General features: G+C 39.5%; 1 protein-coding gene across 1 annotated transcript in view; it reads right to left on the bottom strand.

Annotated features, from left to right (window-relative positions):
• The window catches only part of LOC149802156 (cartilage oligomeric matrix protein-like), a 142,536-nt gene extending 135,165 nt beyond the window's left edge, over positions 1-7,371 (bottom strand). Inside the window, exon 1 of the mRNA XM_089956562.1 lies at positions 7,158-7,371. Coding sequence (XP_089812688.1) covers positions 7,158-7,233 — 76 coding nt within the window. The 5' untranslated portion in view covers positions 7,234-7,371. The remainder of the gene's footprint in view (positions 1-7,157) is intronic.
• Between the last annotated feature and the right edge of the window lie 6,302 nt (positions 7,372-13,673).

The raw sequence follows: 13,673 nt of genomic DNA, 5'->3' as shown, positions 1-13,673 counted from the left end.
TAAAAAACAAGTGTCTGTACAACAACCACATGTTTTGGGTAAAGTTCTAACCAGTTCTATAGTAGGGAGTAAGGTCACACAAGTGTCCTCCCGAAAGGGTCTTTCAGGCCTGTCCACGACAGTCCTGTCCTGGGTGACGGGTTCTTCTGGTACCGTCACTAACACAGGTTGAAAAGTAACTTTTTTCCTTGAATAACTCTCGTGCATACTGGGCCACCTCTTGTGTCCAAGCCTCAAAACCCTGGTCTCGGTGATGTCCAACATTTGACTCCTAACCAATCTGGTTTCTTCTTCGTCAACGACATGGTGAGTTACTTCAATGAACAATGAACTATTGGTCTTGGACGATGTCCCTTTTTATATGCTGACCAATATCGATGTGACCGTACGGCAACGTAAAGTGATTGGGAAGTCTCACTCGCTTCTGGTACACGATTTGATAGATTTTTTCCAGGGGCCGACTGACGATGTGGTGAGTGGGTAAACGTACAATCTTGTTCGGTTGATAAGTGGTCACTTTAAAGTTTCCATCCTCTCCCGATTGCAAGGCTTCTTTCAATACCCCAAAGTTGACCACTCGACTGGTACGATGATTCAGAGTCAGTCCTTTCACTTTGCACGTCGTGTGCACTTCTCCTTGTTTGTCCCGGTATTCGTAGCCGTAATTTTTGGGACCACCACTGACGAAACTTAGAATCTTGTCGTCGGGATGTTCGTCTGTCCAGGCTCCTAAACGGTCTCCTTCGATGTCAGGGTGCTGTTGAATCGGGTGATGGATGTAAATGCAACTGTCCGTGTCAAAGTACAGGACGCGTTCTTCTAACAGTTCTAAAGCTTCGTACAATTTTAAGCGAGCATGAGCTGTCACGTAAGCCGCAATGATGACATTTCCAAAAGGGTCGTCTTGTACAAAGTCCAGATCTTCTTCGTAATTGACCAAGATCAAATCCTCTCGAACGACGTCCACGTGTTTCATGTATTTGGTTTCGTCGTGAATCATCTGGAAGTAGCGGGAAGGTTCTGTCAAATATTCCGTCTTGGGTAAACACGGTCGTTGTGCCATTTTACCCCACAAACAATTTAACATCACTTTGGCAAACGATCGCCTGCCTTCGTTTTTTTCGATGTGGTCTAAAGAGATGCCTTCTTGTGCGTAGTATTTCTCTTTGAATTGTATTTGGTCTTCGGGAGTGTGACACCAGGAAGGATAGCCGCTGGCTTCTTGTTTCAGTTTCAAAAAGGCATCCAAGTAGTCGGCGAAAATGCCTTTCTGAGTAGGGTCACCCTTGTGGTACTGTTGTGTCTTGGGAAAGTGGCAAATTTCGTACACTTCTAACAGTTGGTATCCCATGTCCAGAGCTTTGAACAATTCCACGCTGACCCAGGTTCCCGTCAAGGCACGTTCTTCCTGGCTGTGATGGCAAGGTTGGTCCTGGTTGCACGTTTCGGCACAAGTACGGCACAAGGGAAACATCAGTTTGCCTTGACAATGGTGAGGTAAGACGGGATGGTATAGGTTCGTGGGAGGCAAAACTTTACACTTGATCAAGCCTTCGTATTGTCGAATGTTTTTCAGGTCGATGTGTTCCGTGAACAATTGCGGGTGCCCTACAGGAAAGCGACAATATTTGCACACGTAGGGATACAGCGAACACACGTCCAAGTATTTGATTTCTTCTCCTTTCTCTTCGTCGGCTTGGTACAGCAAACAGGTGGCATTGGTCCTTCCTCCGTACAAACTATCCCTCGGGTTCAGCGGGTCCATGAACTGGCAACTTTCCACGAGGCGTTTAAACTCGGGATCGGTTTTCAAACGGTGATCGTACTCGTGTTCCCACATTTCCACCACTTGGTATCCTTGCTGTTCTAACTTTAGGCGTCGCTGACAAGTGTCCTGGTACAAGTCTTCCATGGTTCGTTGCAAAAACTGATTTGTAGTGTCACGGTCAGGGTAACAGATGGGACATCCGTGAAATAAGCAACCGTTAAACTCGTACACGATCTTGGGGTTTTCTAAGTCCCAGCCATCTACCGAATACGTTCCGATGGTCTTTTCGCCTCCTCCGTTGCGGGCATGCTGAATCCATTTGTCTTCCTTGTCCCACAAGTAATGTAACCAACGTAGGGCTTTGACCGAGTATTGACGCTTGACATAGTGGGTCGTTTGAGGACTGATGACAGCCACGGTGTTTTCAGGCATGAATCGTTGGCGGTACACTAAGGAACACGCTTTGGCAATGGTGCAAGCTTCTTTCAAAGGATCGACCCCTCCGTGTTCCATGAACAATTCTCGAAATTTTCCACAGCAACGTCGTAAAATGTCCACGTCGGAACGACAATACTTTAACATTTCTTCATGAAAGTCGAAGGGGTCAGAGGCATGAGCCTGGTACCAAGCGTAGAAAGCTTCTCGTTGTTCGGTACGCATGTTGTCGGGGTCGTAATAGTGAGCCTCAGGTAAATGGGGTAGAACGGCATGTTGATTGGCTTCCGTATTGAAAAAGTGTGGAAAGTACCCTTTAGCCATTTCTGTCATTCCAAACGTTTTAGGCATTCGACTCAAAGGCATGGCCAAGTAACTCATCGAATCTTTAAACTGTACTTGTCCCACTTGCATGAAAATGATTTTGGCTCCGTTCAAAGTCACTTTAGGACGTTCGGTGCCTTGTTCCGTATAGTATCTGAGAAGAAACTGTCCATCGTATCCGGAGAAATTGTGAGCCATCACCGTGGCATGACGATGACAATCTCCGTAACGTTCGATGTCCTCTTTGCTCCATGTCTTGTCGATGGGGTCTAAGACCCATTGGGCAAAATCGGCTAACGTGTTTGGTCCTCGAAAGATTTTTTCACGTCCTCCAGGAATCTTGCTGCAGTGAGGGCAATGACTGAAGATAGGTTCTTGAATGCACTTCTCGCACGCTCGATGAGCCACGCAGAAATTAGGAATGTGAATGCCGGTCTCTTGCATGCATTCGAAATCGAAAAAGATGAAATTGCCTTTCTTCTTGTGACCGTCCTCTTCCTCTGGTGAGGGTTGGTATTTTTGCACGTAACATTCGTGTTCCAAGTCCACGATGTGGTGACAAATGTGACATTTTTTCTTTCCTCGACATACGTGTGCCTTGGTACTATTGGTACGTATGCCTTGTCCACACGTAGGGCACAATCTCAGGAGTTGACAAGCACATTTCTTCTGTGAACCTTGTGTTTTCAAATGTTGCTGGTAACAGGTAGGGCTGACAAACGTGCGCAGACAAGTTGAACAAGGCACTGGTTCTTCGCTCAGACAGGGTGGAGAGGCCAAACATCCTGGGTATTTCCATCCACAAGACTTGTGTTGCTCTCGATTGTTATAACCATAATCACATTTCTCACAATAATAACTATATCCCAGGAATCCAGTGATACTGGTAATGGTATCGAAATGTTCATCGTGATAATAGACATGAATGTATTTTCCGTCCTTAAAATCTTAGCCTCGAAACAACAGAGTTCCACGCATTTCTTGAGGGTGCACTTTCAAGGTGTAGCGTAGAGCTAGGGCATCTTGCAATTTTTGCATCTCAGGAATGCCACAGGGTGTGTCTTTGGACAGTCCGGCTTGTTGTAACAGGAGTTCTGCTTCATTTCGTTGTTTGGCTCGATCGGATCGTTGAATAGTTTTCCAGGTTCTTTTTCATTCTACCGTGTCGTTCTTGTTGGCATAGGTTCGTCCCACCACGATGGCACGGGCTAAACACATCTGGTCTTGAGGGTTGTGAATTCGGACGAGACTTGTTTTGGTGTTGCGAAGGTTGTCCACCAATAACATCTTTTTGCGTCCTGTCCCTTGAGGAAGAGAGACGTGGGCCATTTTCAGTGTGGCTTTACCATCGGTGATGTCAAACTGGTCATTAGATTGTTGTACGTGTTGAATCTTGTCCATGATTTTGGAAGGGGTTAGTTCTGCGGGTCTGCTAAACTCGATCCAAACAGGGGATTTCAAACCGTCGTGATCTATGGATAGTGTCAAGCGATCGTCTTCTTTGGGTTGACATTGTCGCTTGAGTGCGGTGAGCAAAGAATCCCACATCTCGGTGATAAACCCTTCTGCTTTCTCCAAAGGTACGTCGGCCTTGAAATCTTTAAACTTCACCGTGTAGGTGTAAGCCGTGGTTCTAAATTTTCTAGAGGAGCGCTTTTCCGTCTCTCGAATGGAATAGTACTTTTCAGGGTTGACTAAGGGTGGTGAACTTGGTTTAGAGGGTTCGGATTCTGGTTCACTCATGTCCTCTTCAAAATCACTGGCATGAATTTGTGCCAAGATTTCAGCCCTGGTACGAGGCGATAGATCACGTTTCTGCCTCTTACTTTCTTCTTCTTCTTTCTTCTCGAATGAATAGGATCGTTTCATCTTGAGTCCAAAACGTCAAATGACTCAAGTTCAAACACCATAGACTAATTTATAGTCATGGCAAACCAGCGTATATAAAAAGGGTGTGTCTTGTCCTTTCACTATTCATTTCACTCTCAAACCGAGGAGAACGATGGAAGAGACTAGCCAAATCGAACGTTTCGTCAGAGCTTTGCGAGGGGTCATTAGAAACTTCTCTTCAGACCAGCCGACAGACTACTCTCCTTCCTTTCGAGATAAGAGTCAGGATACTTGCTATATCTGTCAGAAGAAAGGGCATTGGTCTTCAGAGTGTCCAGACCGTCAAAAAAGAAAAAAAACAGGGGCTAAGAAAGACAAAAGTCAAGATACCTGTTATTATTGTAAAGAAAAAGGACATTGGTCTCCAGATTGCCCAAAAAAGAAACAAGAGGAGTCAGAAGAAAAGAAGGATTCTTCAAAAGAAGAGAGGGATTCTTCGGAAGAAGAGAGGGATTCTTCGAAAGAAGAGAGGGATTCTTAAGAGGAAGAAAGAAGACAATTCTATTTAAAAGAAGCAAAGAAACAGGAGAAGAAAAGAAGAAGGGAAGAAAATGAGGAAAAAACGGTGAAGAAATTCAAAAAACATAGAGACTAAACAAGGAGAAAGAAGAAGTCAATGAACTTTTAATTAAAGTGTTGTGCTGTGAATTGGATTGTAAAAAATGGATAAAAGAATACATGAATGATATAAGGTAAGTGTCTTTGAGTTTTGATTTTAAAATAAGAAGCTACACTCACGCACTCATACACAGACACGTACTATAAGGGTAAAATGGGTGGGGTTTATTTTTGAGTTATTGGCAAATTGAAATTGTATTTCTTTTCGAGAAATGTGGGTGGCCCTGAAAAGGGCCTTTTTATTTTGGTGTAGGGGTGAGTTTAACCAATCAACTTTAACTGCCTTAAGCCTTTGCCACGGCCAAGGCCTACTTCTGATGATTGGGTTGAAATCACTAAGGGTGGTACGATAGGCTTAGTCACAGGGTTGGCGTGTTTAGCTCGGGAAGGTCGTATTCTCTTCGGTCGTGATAAAGAAGTCTGATACATTTGTTTCAGACTTCTTAACTCCGCTAAAATGTCCAACAGTACCGTAGCCGTTTGATTTTCACCCTCTTGTTTCTTTGCTGCTACTTCTTCTTGCTGTTGTTGCTGTTGTTTTTTTCTTACCTCTTCTTGTTGCTGTTGCTGTTGCTGTAGGAGAAAAGCTTGTTCCGCTTCCTTTTGTCGTTGCATAAATTTCTCCAATTCTTCTTTCTGTCTCTGTCTAAAATTCTCCACTTGCGGTAATGAAGAAGGTAACGAAGGTTCCGGAACAAATTCTTGCGAGGTAAGAAAATCCACAAAATCCCAATGTACCTCTTCTGAAAGTAAGTCCGGGTTCCCTTGGGCAGTCTCCCCTGCTGGTGCACCCAATGGATCGTTTTCTGAGTTTCCGTCATGTTGAATCACTGTCGCATAGATTGACTGCACACAAGCGCTAACGAATCTATATAGACCACGTGACGTCACAGACTGCTCTCTTCGGATTGGATGCGAGCTGACTGAATTTTGTAACGCGTGTTCGGATTGGTGAATGAATTCAATCCGTTTCAATCCTTCCTGTACCTATAAATAAGCGCAGTTCACTGCATTGATTCACCTATTCTCGTCGCTTCAAGATGTGGACCACAGTTGAGTCATCCACCCTTGTGTCTTCCATGATGTTTAGGACGGACATGCTCATGTATGTCAGGTCCAAGTGGACTGTTGTTGATAGGACAGATACTAGTCAATGGATGAGGAGAGTTTACATAGAAAGACAAGGATGTCTCAAGATGGTACTTGTGTATGGACCGGCAGTTAGAAGGAGTTTAAGAAGAAGAAGAAGAAGAAGATGTGACAGATGCCATCTATGTTAATATTAATATTAACATAAACCCAAAGGCCCTTTTCAGGGCCAGCCATATTTCTCGAAAAGAGATAGCCTTTCCATTGCCTACCCCTTTTTTTAAATTTAAATTTAAATTTAAATTTAAAAAAAAAAAATCCCATATTCAATTCCCCTTGTCCCTAGACAAACCCAAACTCTATTCCCATGTTAATTTCCCCTTGTCGCTAGACAGACCCACACTATAGTTCCATGTTAAATTCCCCTTGTCGCTAGAGTGACCCACGATTTTTCTCCATGTTAATTTCCCTTGACGCTAATCTGACCCACGATTTTTCTCCATGTTAATTTTCCATTGTCGCTAGAGTTGCCCAAGGGGTCTTGTAATGCTAATTCCCATTGTCGCTAGGGTGCCCCCATTTACTACTGAGATTACATAGATAATTCTTAGCAAAGTTTCCTCGTAGTTTCATCAAGGCACAAACAAATACAAATCTATCGCTGTCTGAAAGCCTCGTTTACGTGCAGTCTTATTCTTAGAAATGAAAGATAGATTAGAAAAGAATGAGATTGAAAAGGGTTAAAAATAAACAAATGGATTCAGGAAAAAAATGATTGTGCAAGTTTCAAAAGTAGACAAGTGTATTGGAGAAACTCATGTCACCATACATGCGTATATTACATTGCCCTAAACGAACCCCCTCCCCATTTAATTCAAATAACATCAAATCATCTGGATATTTCTTTCATATGTGATAAAGTGTTTCAAACTTTTGGGATTTCTTTCTTACAATGGAGAGAACCGTGTTTGATATTTGTGACAAGGAAACATACATCTACACACTGACAAACCAAGTAAAATAATTTACTCACCTTGCTGTACACGGAATTGTCCGAATCCGAATCGAAAAATAAAAATATACATTATTACAAAAGAAATGTTTTCCATCGTCTAAGGTGTCTGACTAAGAAGTTCCTTTAAAATGTGCAATTTTAACGAATAAATATCAAACTATGCTTGAAGTCTGATATATTGTGTTGCAAGCACTATTAGTGTTGCAAGTTCTTCATTTTACGCGGACAAAAGGACAAAATCTAGCCAGACACAAAAAGACACTTGATAAAGCGAGATGCTGGTGTCAGCTTACCATCACCCTTTGCATACCATCATCAGCTGAACGAGTACATAACGAGGTACAGTCCAAATGTAGTTCTTAGGGCATCGGTTTTGATAATAATACTAATACTAATACTAATACTACTACTACTACTACTACTAATAATAATAATAATAATAATAGTAGTAGTAGTAGTAGTAGTAGTAGTAGTAGTATTGAACATTCATAGATTCGTTTACCCGGACCTGGCTCCATTCTGAGTACGTTAAAACACGAGTGGAACGATCATTGTAGATCATCATTCGCCCCCACTTCACCATGTTATGCATGAATACACCATGGTATGCTTGAATACACCATGTTATGCATGAATACACCTGTAAATACGATATTTTTTTTCCATTCGTCACTTGTAAGCGACTGAGACCAGAATGATGCGAGTTTGAATCCTCTTCATACCAGAGTGGATGAGCGGGAGTGGTGCATCGCTGTATTCCTGTTGCCTATGCACGATTTAACCTTTCATGTTTTCACGTGTCGTTAAAAACCAAACACAAACTCGTACAGGCGTTAGTTGATATTACTTTGTGTACGATTCTATTTATTACGACAGAGACGGTGTAATTGGCAGTGTGTTTGCGTAAGATATAGATGAACCTTCAAGATCTGATTAAGGTATATATTGCAAAATCTCAGCTTATGTGAACGTTTAAGATGTTTACAGGAAATATATATCTAAGAACTTATTGAAGATATTAAGACTAAATAAAATGTGTCAGCCGCTTTTCCTTAGGACTAAAAAGGTGACGGGGCGTACGTTGACCTTAAATCAGCGTCTCAGTATTAAGGTTTGTGTGGTACTACATATACGTAGAGCTAATTGGTCTTAATTTGGATTTCATTTAAAGTGCGTTGTCTTGGTTTGTAAAGCTAAGTTCGTTAATGACATAGTATACATCCTGATGGAGGAACAGGCACATTTTATTTTCTTTCTGGCCAGAAACGTTTCATTTTAATTCGGCTTTTATGATAATTTGAAACAATCATTTTCTATATTGTAATTTATGTGGGGATACTCTTCAAGGATGTATATACATGCATACGCATGCATGCATGCATACATACGTACGTACGTACACACACACACACACACACACACATATATACATACATACATACATACTAGCAGACTTCACAGGAGACATCCTGATATCATATTTCTATAACTGGCGTGATTGTTTCTGGTACACAGATCTGTGTTTCCTACATTAAACTATAACCATCTGATATCTCATTAATGAGTTGTCTAGAAGTTGATTTGAAAACATATAAATGATTATAATATATCTGATCAGACTCATACTCACTTTCAAGCTCTTCCTCAAAATAAAAATGTTAAATAAATGTAGTTTATGTGTAAGGGTTGGCAAAGATTGTCAGAGTTCAAGCATAAAATAACTATTTCTTTAAAATCAATATATAAGATACCTTACTAATTAGAGAAACTTAATCTACTATCTTGTCTCTAATATCATCAGTATTTTCAAAATCTAAAACTAATTGTAAGTCCTGTAAATAATCATTAAATTAATTTGCATAAACACAAATGCCTGGTCTCACTTACATAGACCATAGAGCTAGACCTGTTAAACCAAATGATTAATGTCCATAAGGCCATGGGGTGAGTGTGCTGTAAAGATTATGCTTGTATCGTTTTGGAAGATGTGGATTCTATTCAACACGACTATGTACAAGACTAGAAAATTGGAAAACAGTTAAACCATATAAACAGTCCCTACTACACATGCATGCATGCATACATACATACATACATACTGACAGACATATATCCATCGACTGACAGCCAGCCTGAAGAGCTGAAATATAAATGGAATGACAGAAAGCAAGACCAAAACATAAAGAACTGAATGCTTTAAACTTCAAAATTTAGTGGGGGTTTTTTCTTTTCATTTAAACACATCATCTCCGTTTTACGTCTTGCGACCTGATATCAAAATAATATATCGAGCAATGTTTAAGAAAGGGGCGCATATGTGGTAATAATGATTACGAAATCAACTGATGATGATGACAGAGGTGATAGTGGCGCTGCTGCTGATGGTTCCAGAAAAAAAAAAAAAAACTTATTTATCGCAATATTCTTGAGCTCATAGACTGGTTTCGTTACAATGAGCACATTTAATGCTAACAGTATGGTTTCGTTCTGTTAGGGCGTGGGGTGATATGTGATATTATCCCCCAACCTATATGGGTATGGGTTATTTTATTTTCGGCAACCTTATCAAGACCGACTTACCATGCATGATTCACATTGTTAGATATATCTATAATTTTTGTAGCTCTTGATATATGATTGTGTCTTTATTATATGTAGTTTTGTTCATCATTATAAAGTGTAATGATCATCTATAATCAAGATAATAGATATTTCATTTTCGTACATACGTATAAACTAATATTTTAATATATTAAGAGTGTAGATTGCATAGGATTTATAATTAGATATATAATATAACAATAAAATATAACAATTTAGTCAATTACATAAACAAAATTAAACTGAACATGACATTTGAATGACACACTTTCTTATAGAAAGAGATTTGCAAAATTTATGCAAAATACAATTACCGGTCTGTTATACCGATAAAACAAATTTCATCATAGTAGCAAGTGACTGACCGAACTCAAATTGCAGGTATGTCAGCGTAACCTGGTTGCTTCATGTCTTTTCGCAATCCCTGTCCCATGGATAATTTAACGAAAAACGTTCTTTTCACTAATCTCGAAGCCAGCTTCCTTCGACTAAAATAACACTGAATGCCAAATTTCGCAAGGAAATTACTTAAAACCTTGAATTTCGTTTGGGACACACATCCCATCGTTTAACTTAGCCAATCAGGATTAGCATTCTCTCACCCCAAAAATTATAGGACTCCCATCCAAGTCAGCATAATTCTCTGTATTCTGCCTTTATTAATAACTATTCTGGAAAACATCATTTCATGACGTCTATTTCAAATGGCCCACGACTTCCCAAATTTTGTCTCTGGCTTGTCACTATTTTGTCATTTCTTATATTTGACCCTACATTAACATATGTCGGTCGCTTATCCTAGCGAATCCTAATTAAAACCCAAACCTGCTCTCAAATAAGAGAGGTTAATCATCTCAAGCTGCCAATTTATTAAAAGCCTAGCCTATACGTCAATATAAATGATTACATGTCACTCAGAACACGACATAATGTACTGCGAAAATATCAACAAATCATTTGTACCATTCACGTTCCAATAAATATTGTTTAAGCTAAAAAGTAAGATGGTCTCAGTTACTTACAAAAAAGTGTGATAGGCAGGCATAAAGTGAATGTCATCTAAAATGGTTTTATTTAAATTATTGTTTTAAGAATTAGAACCACATCCTATCAACTGAAACTCAAGCCCATCAAGTGTCGAATACCAGCTGTAAAGAATGAAATATAATGCATTATAACACAGTTGATTCCATTATTCAGAATGTATACAGTCTTATTAGTCCGAAAATTTGGGTGTCAGAGTTTACAAAAATACCTGGAGACCTCTGTAAGAGCTGAAGAGGAAAGGGAAAGAGTACCGTGTGAAAGTCACTGCATACTGTTTAGGCAGTACTATAAGTGATAGTCGAGATAAAGGGTTTCAAGATCTGCCGGAAACGAGGTTATATTACAATCAAAATTCTGGACATGGGGGTGAATTGAGGTTATATTACAATCAAAATTCTGGACATGGGGGTGAATTGAGGTTATATTACAATCAAAATTCTGGACATGGGGGTGAATTGAGGTTATAAAATTCTGGACATGGGGGTGAATTGAGGTTATATTACAATCAAAATTCTGGACATGGGGGTGAATTGAGGTTATATTACAATCAAAATTCTGGACATGGGGGTGAATTGAGGTTATATTACAATCAAAATTCTGGACATGGGGGTGAATTGAGGTTATAAAATTCTGGACATGGGGGTGAATTGAGGTTATATTACAATCAAAATTCTGGACATGGGGGTGAATTGAGGTTATAAAATTCTGGACATGGGGGTGATATGAGCAGTACGTGAATGGCTGAGCCTTCAGTATTTGTAGTGCTCTACTTTCTTCGTTGAAACGATTCTTTCATCCTAAAGTCATAAGTGTGTCTTATATTGATTTTATCCATGTGAATAAAAATAGAAACAGGAAAAAGAAACAAATCAACTCATTAATATGCAAAGGTGAATGTGGAAAGCCAAAAAATTACTCTTTGTAGAGAACAGACACCCTCGACAGGGATGCGAGATCATTCATTCGCACGGTCAATACACAGTTGCCTGTAGTCAATCTTAACTCCGTTTAAAGAGAAATATGTATATTTGTATGTGATATAAAAATATATGTATAGTATGTACACTGTATCAATGTTTTACCACTCTTGTATATAATGTGTGTGTGTGTGTGTGTGTGTGATTTAGATATTTAACGTCTTTTCACAACGATGTCTGCAGTGTGTCAGTTTAGAGTGATGTCTAGCACTGGGGCATCATGCCGCAAGACATGTAGCATGATGTCCCACCGAATCACATTATCCTGTCACCAGGCCGACCAGTCCTAACACTAACCTTTTAATACTAAGCACCCAGAAAACTAGCTGTTAGTACCAGTTATAAGTCTTAGGTATGACTTTGGCTGGCTTAGAACCCACGACCTTACTCATTCGAGGCGAACATTCTAACCACTAGGATATATATATATATATATATATATATATATATATATATATATATATATATATATATATATATATAATGTGTGGGTGTGGGTGTGTGCGGGTGTGTATGTGTCAAATCTAATTGTTACCTTGATATCACTTCAGGGACATTTCCATGACGATACGTTTAGTTATGGCGATTACAAAATGTTGTACTGGCATATAATATATGTCGGACTGCCCGTATTATCATATATCCGTCCCTCCGGATACGTTTCGTGTTCAGGATAGTTTTTCAGGCATTATGGATGGGTATTTGTGTTAAGTTATCCCTCTTGCGGATTTTCACAAAGTGTCATTATGCATTTTGGTAAAACGATATTTTTGTAGAACATGGATTAACATTAAATTGAAAAAGTAAAATTAATACATACTATTTAATAACTACAAGATATAAATTACGCAGCAGCCTTCCGCAAAATACTAAACATCACTATAGCATAATCTCAAATTATAAAACAGTCACCAGAAGGAAGAAAACAGGTCCCTGTGGCCGATTGTTAAGGCCGTGGATACCTGTCCTTGAAATTATTCAGGTTGCTGACTCTATTTGCCAGATTTTCAGATAAAAAGAGCTAAATGCAAAAACTACTTAATTATTTGAGAAGTAAATAAGCTGAGCAGTCATCCATCAGCTGACTGAGTAGTCATCCATCAGCTGACTGAGTAATCATCCATCAGCTGAGCAGTCATCCATCAGCTGACTAAGTAGTCATCCATCAGCTGACTGAGTAATCATCCATCAGCTGACTGAGTAGTTATCCATCAGCTGACTGAGTAGTCATCCATCAGCTAACTGAATAGTCATCCATCAGCTGACTGAGTAGTTATCCATCTACTAAGTAGTCATCCATCAGCTGACTGAGTAGTCATCCATCAGCTGACTGAGTAATCATCCATCAGCTGACTGAGTAATCATCCATCATATACGCACACATCGAGCATCCGGACTGTTGCTCAAGTTTGGCAAAATACGGACGCAGACGTCTTGTGACACATCCAAGATAAAGGGGAGAGATCGACAGATCATCAGCAATTGTTTTATTTTGGCAAATATTAGCAACTTGAACGTGTACCACTATTGCTCATTCCTTCACGTATATATATATATATATATATATATATATATATATATATATATATATATATATATATATATATATATATATATATATGTTAATGCCGTTGAAACGTACACAACTAAGAGATTTGCTTTATCACTACTTATGTACTCATACTAAGCTATTATATGTATTATATCTCCAATGCATATTTAGCTACTTTCTCTTTCACACTCACACACACAAGCGCGCGCACGCACTCAAACAGTGCTGGTATACAGCCGAGTTCCCATCTTTTCTGGGTGTTTCCTTTCTTCACCTTCATTTACATCAAACTGGACGCTGATGTTTTGCGTCCTCTGTGCTCTTCCCATAATTCCACGTACACTAAGCATTATACAT

This window comes from Sinohyriopsis cumingii, chromosome 4 (assembly GCF_028554795.1).
Source record: "Sinohyriopsis cumingii isolate HCF-2022 chromosome 4, ASM2855479v2, whole genome shotgun sequence".
NCBI classification, from domain to species: domain Eukaryota; kingdom Metazoa; phylum Mollusca; class Bivalvia; order Unionida; family Unionidae; genus Sinohyriopsis; species Sinohyriopsis cumingii.
This window is presented reverse-complemented; position numbering and strand designations above follow the sequence as displayed.